This window comes from Colossoma macropomum, unplaced genomic scaffold (assembly GCF_904425465.1).
Source record: "Colossoma macropomum unplaced genomic scaffold, Colossoma_macropomum, whole genome shotgun sequence".
Lineage (NCBI taxonomy): Eukaryota > Metazoa > Chordata > Actinopteri > Characiformes > Serrasalmidae > Colossoma > Colossoma macropomum.
In genome coordinates, this window is record NW_023494785.1 from 16,147,013 (window position 1) to 16,153,012 (window position 6,000).

Sequence of the window (6,000 nt, forward strand, 5' to 3'; positions counted from 1 at the left end):
TAGATATAAACTTGGCCTGACTACACATGGCTCTATGACATTTGTGTAAGTGTTTGCATGCAGACAACAGTACAGTATATTATTTGATATCAGTCACACAGAGTATTAAAAAAGAATTTCCCTGATTTATCCAAATTTCTGCATAATTAAACAAAGTTTAATACCTCTAAAAGCTCCATCACAGAAAGCTATTTTTGAGATTTTGAGAATTTATAAATATTTTTTTTAATCCATTCATGGTGGAGAGATAGATGCAGGGTGTTATAAGGCAAAATGCAGACATTTTGAAAAACTCATCATTTAGAAAAGATTGGTAGGAGGCAAGATAATTCATCAGGCAGTTTGGGCTTGTTCTTTTAATAGTTGCATAAAATAAACAAACATTCATGAATAAATTGTTAATCGCAATTATGTATATGATGGTTAATCATCAACTAATATTTCAGTGTGATGAGAGGCCTGTTGTAAACATCTGTTAGTGTAAGAAATTACACTGTTTCTTTGGTCCATTTGTCAAAATGCGTAACACAGCGTAAAAGGGCAGTTGGTGTTTTCGAGAAAGAGAGAGAGAGCGAGAGAGAAAATCTCCATTATTCATAAAAGTTCTGTTCTCCAGCCACAGCACCACTGTCTAACCAGCCATCAACCAGCAATGGAAGAGAGGAAGAGAATGTAGAGAATGTATTCTCTCTGCAGATGTTACACTAGTCAGTCACGATACCCCAGCATCTCTTTTTCATAAAACACAGAAAAGGGCTTTCTGGAAGGTATCAAAGCCAAAAAGAGAAACCAGCCGCGTGGGAGCAGCTCTTTCCAACAATTTCATGACCTATATAAATCTCCTGCCAAACAATCAGGGTGTGCAAGAGAGAGAGGGGATGATGTTGTGCTACCAGAATGCGAGAGGCAGTATATTGCAGAGTTTATTTTGCCATAACTCTTCCCAGTTTGAATCTACGAGCAGAAAAAAAAACATTTATAAAAAAAAACTTTGTTGGAAAGCTTCCCTCATTCGATAACTAGCAAAGTGCCTTGCTTTGCACTCCTAATGCGTTTGTATTGATGCCTGGAGGAAGATTATCATTGTTTCTTGTTTCCCTTTTTTTTTTTCACTCATAAACTTATTCTGCATTCATAATTGTGCTCTTGCTTGCAACTGCATAAAAAGCACAATAGCACGTCTCTCTCTCCTTTTTATTTCTTTCTTTCTCTCTCTCGCTTCTCCTCTTGTGATCCACCCACACAACCCTATAGTGACTCTGCTGTATGTACCTGCTTCAGCACCCTGAAATAAAGCAGGCACAGAACGCTCCTGCTAGCTTAAGCACAGGTCCCAGCCTTTTCCTCTGCAGCTGTGTTTAATACCATCACTCTTATGCACCTCCAGCTCACCCACACGTCATTATATAAAAGGTTTTTTTCCTGTTAGAAGTCAAATGCATGCATCAGTTTGTAATTTAGTTAACCACTTTTTCTTTTACCCTCACACAAATCTGAATTACTCCTTATTGGTTTAGAACCTTTTCTGCTGTACACAAGCTAATCGCTTCATTTACAGAGCCAGGAACTTGGCACCCTTTTCCTCGCCCTTGCATAAAGAAAAATGGGTCGAGACAGAGAGGGGCGGAGAGAATGACAGTGCAGATGGCGGAAAGATTCGCTAATTATCTCAAATTGCAGGTGGTAGAAACCATCACCTTTGGCCTCAGTCTGTGGAGCTGATTAAGATAATATGGTGGCACAGTTTATTAATGTATTTTTCATTTAAGAATCATTAAAATTGGCCAGACCACACCATCTCCCCCAGATTACAAAAAACAGCTGAAATTATAGTTAAGTTTGTGATGGAGCTGGGAGACATATCTGAAGTGCATTTCAGAATACCTGTTTGTAAATGCAGTATAACCCTTTGGAAGCTTAAAATAGCACTACCAATCACAAATTCTAGAGAGAATCGTAGACAACAGTGTTCCTGCAACACTGGCCACACTATATTTTGATAAATGTCTAAATCTACACATACTCAAATTAGTAACAAACTATCTGGTTACTCAGTTGATCAACTTAGTTTATGAACTCAGGCAGGTATGGGTTCAGTTCCCCAATCGAATTAGAGAACTATGCCTTGGGCAAGACCCCTTCCTCTATCATATTACTTATGAAACTGTATAAAACTACATGAAAATGTATGAAAAGATTGTCTGCCAAATGCATGAATGTAAGAATGCTTGGTCCAGGTTTAGGATTCGGTGTAGGTTTTAGGATTTGGTTTAGGGTTACATTTAATAGAATCTGTTATATTCAATTTAACGTTCACTTGCATTTCCATAGATCAGTATTTTCCTGATCCATCAATCAAGTAGGGAAAGCACTAAAATATGTGTGGCATTGGGGCTCAAAGACCAGGGTTGAGACACAGCGTAATAGATATTTAGCTGAATATTAGTTAAAGACAAGGTCAATATGTACAGAACATTATAGGAGTCTTTCAAAATATTATATGATGCTCATAAATGTATGGCAAATTAAATGGCCTAAAAAGACATCTATCCTCAAAAGATTCTGGTGATAGATAGCTTGAAATAGTCACGTCTGAGTATTTCTTTTTGGCAAGCACAGCATACCAGATGCTTCTTTTCTGAGCCATGCCCAGGTGGTTTCAGCTCCCAGAGTGAGGTTGGATGCCCACTGGTTGTGATGGTCATATCTAAATGCATTGAATGCACTTCAAGCTGTATTAGGCAGTAGGGAGTCCTTAACCTTTGTACCTGTAGTCAACGGCAGAAGCCTTGTACTTTTCTTCTCTCTGCAGTGTTGGACAGTAAATTGTAGCAGTAATAATCTGCTCGTTCCTCCAAGTCTTCAAGTTCAGTGTTTGGGGAAGGGTACAGCAAAATATCACCAGCTCTGTCCTGCTGTGTTTTTATGTGAGCTTTAAGTTCTTGCTGTACTCACTTTACTGTGTTTTTTCTCTCTCTCTCCCTCTCTCTTTCCCCTTCTCTCTCTGCAGGCGTCCGCCGGCCCCCTGAAGCAGATAAATCCAACCACAGTGTTCACTACACTCTGCTAATAGCGTGTGTGCTTGTGGCTTTCGTCCTGGGCGCCTTTCTCTCCGGCTTCCTCGTCTCCTGTTACTGCAACCACAATGTCAACAAGACCAAGAGGCTGGCCAAGGACCCGGAGGCTCCCATCCCTCATGCGCTGTCTCTGCGCAGCCTGGCCAAGCTGAACGGCCTGCTGGAGAGCCAGGGCAAAGAGGAGAAGCTGGAGGTGTCCTCTCCAAAGATCTACAACTCTTTTTTCCAGAACGGGAAGGACCACCATCCACCACGTAGAAGTGCCCACCACGGCGTAATGTCAGAGCTCATCCATCCCCATCATCACCATTCCTCTGAGCTCTCCGGGCTACCGACGCCTGATTCGACGCCAGAGCTGCCCATCAAGAGCATGAAGGCCTTTAAGAACCAATGGGAGAAGAACCAGAATTGCAACAATGCCAAAGAGCCAAAGTCCCACAATGCTGCAGGATCCAGGCCCAGCTCTGGCGTCCATCAGCAGGTTTTCCCTTTCTCCCATGGGCTGGTTAACAGGCAGGTCCTGGGAGGCCCAATGCATCCGGAGGAGCGGAAGATCCACAACGCTGAGCGCATACCCAGCCAGCCACAGCACTGCTACCCACACAAGATTGTTGACGTGACCTCGCTTGACGAGCTTCTGAAGCACATCCATGAGATTAACGTGGCCACTGGGAAGAACCCCACCATGCTTACCTCATCAATGTCGGCCAGTGCGGGCCAAATGGCGTTCGCCAACCGTGTACAGCCTCAGATCCCTGAAACAGAGTCGGCGCCCTACTACAGCTCCTCCACCCTGCCCAGAGACAGCCTGACCCGCCGCATGGACGTCCCTCCAGACATGCCTCCTCAGCATCAGTCCACATTGGAGAGGATGTCTCGCCACGCCTCCCAGCGCCACTCGCTCATGTCTGGTGGAGAAGGAGGGGTGATGGTGTGCCGTGAGCCCAGTTTCAGTCGCCGCTCGCACCATCCACCTCCTCCGCTCCTATCCCGGATGAACTCTACCGGCAGTGAGGTGCGCCACCCACTCATCTCCAACGGCTACCTGACGCGACAGCACAGCTACAGCGAGCAGCCGGAGGTCCACCGGGGTGCCGTGGTACGCCGAACCACCTCGCTCAAACCGGATGTCCCACCTAAGCCGCTCTTCATCCCTGCCACCTCTCCAGTCAACCAGGCGGGGAAGTTCAACTACTGAGCTCCGGCGGACTCCTCACCTGCACACCAGAGCCTAAAGACTGAAGAAATCTACACTCATGCAGAGAGCAAGTCTAGACCCGAAGTCTAGATTTCTTAAGTGTGTCTTTGGACAGCTTTCGACTAAATGCTGCACTAACCACTGAGAACTGGATTCAGTCAAGAGTGCATAAGAAAAACTGCATTCAGTGGAAGAACCTCTCATGATTTGATAATGGCTGCCAGTGTTGTCAACTTCATATTTGAACTTTAAACTTTTTTTTGTTTATTTTCTTTGTGTCTCATCAATATATTTGTACCATATTGGTATTGCTCAGCTATTTGCTTATAGAAGGTGAGGAACTAGAAGAGAAAGGAACAGCACCCATCTTGTTCTAGGCGCTGTCACTGTGTTGAGTGTGGCTTTTAAGTGTTCTCCCAAACCCGCGGTTATGGTTATCACTAATTCTGAGGTTGGGACCTGGACTAAGCTAACAACTGGGCTTGAGCCTTATGTGATGCTGATCTTTCTTGCTTTGGCTTAACTATTCTGTTGATGTAGAGTTGATGAACTGTACCAATCCCAGCTCTAAAACGTGTATATATGCATGTGTGTGTATATATATGTGTGTTCATATCTACACAGTATATGTATACATATACATACAGAGTATATGTATCCTGAAGAACAAAATGGATGATCTCCTCTGAAAGTAGCTCTTTGCCTTATTTTGAAAAGTAAATATGTTGTTGAAAAGCCCTTCTGTTGATCTTTTACACTACAAATGAAGAAAACTCTCTTGGGAAAACACATGAGCAATAACCTGTCCACCATTAACTACCATTACTTTTCCAACAGCACTGCCCACCTTTAGAGTAATGTAGCCAAAATGTAAAATAGTGTGACTAAAAGTCTGGTGACCAAAAGCATGGCTACGAAACAGATGGTTTTACTCAGTGTTATGAATATCAATGTATGTAAGAGGAATGTAATCAGATGTGCATCAGGCTTATCATTTAATCCAAAGCAGCACGTTTTTAAAGCTCTTTTAAACCATGATTTCAAATCTCAACATGAACTTTTTGGACCAGTTCTGACACAGATTATGCCATACGCTAGACTGAATAAGATTGTCATTGTAGAATCCCCACTGAGGGGGAAAGTAAGTCCTAGACTGGACTTAAACTGTGAAAATTGACCCCGTGTGCCAGAACTGAACCCCCAGATCTGAGCTACTCCCATTTTCGTCATATTAAAATGCATTTTATCATTATTAACATTGTAGCTATTTGGTGTAAATATAGTAACAATAACTAGCCAAATTCTGTTTGTGTAAATTTGTGCCTTATTTAATATAAAATGTGCTACAGGGGGGCGTATGGAGGAAGGGAATCGGGGAGAGGAGAGTCAAGACGCTACCTTTATCGTTTAATTTGTAATTTTTAAAAAAAAAAAAGAACTTTGGTGTCTCTATGTGTCATATATATAAATATTCTATTGTAGATTTATATTTCTATTTAGACCTTTTTAATATTCCCTTACTGTGTGAAGCTATTACATTTGGGTCAGCAGCTGCCTGATTTTTATGAATAGTATTTTTTTCCCCTTTGGTTTCTGTTTTCTTTATGTGTGCATGTGTACTAATGCATTGCACAGAACACTGCAAGCAAAGCTGTTTTTTATTTTATTTTAATCACAATTGATGGAGTTTGGTCAAACCTAGTGCTAAATTGGGAAAAGCAGTAT

At 42.4% G+C, this 6,000-nt stretch overlaps 1 protein-coding gene across 2 annotated transcripts in view; it reads left to right on the top strand.

The window, feature by feature from the left end:
• Positions 1 to 5,151, top strand: part of sema6e (sema domain, transmembrane domain (TM), and cytoplasmic domain, (semaphorin) 6E) — a 156,642-nt gene extending 151,491 nt beyond the window's left edge. For both annotated transcript variants that reach the window (XM_036584396.1, XM_036584404.1), the window contains one exon: positions 3,011 to 5,151. In XM_036584396.1, the coding sequence (XP_036440289.1) occupies positions 3,011 to 4,275 (1,265 nt within the window). In that variant the 3' untranslated portion in view covers positions 4,276 to 5,151. The remainder of the gene's footprint in view (positions 1 to 3,010) is intronic.
• The last annotated feature ends 849 nt before the right edge of the window (positions 5,152 to 6,000 follow it).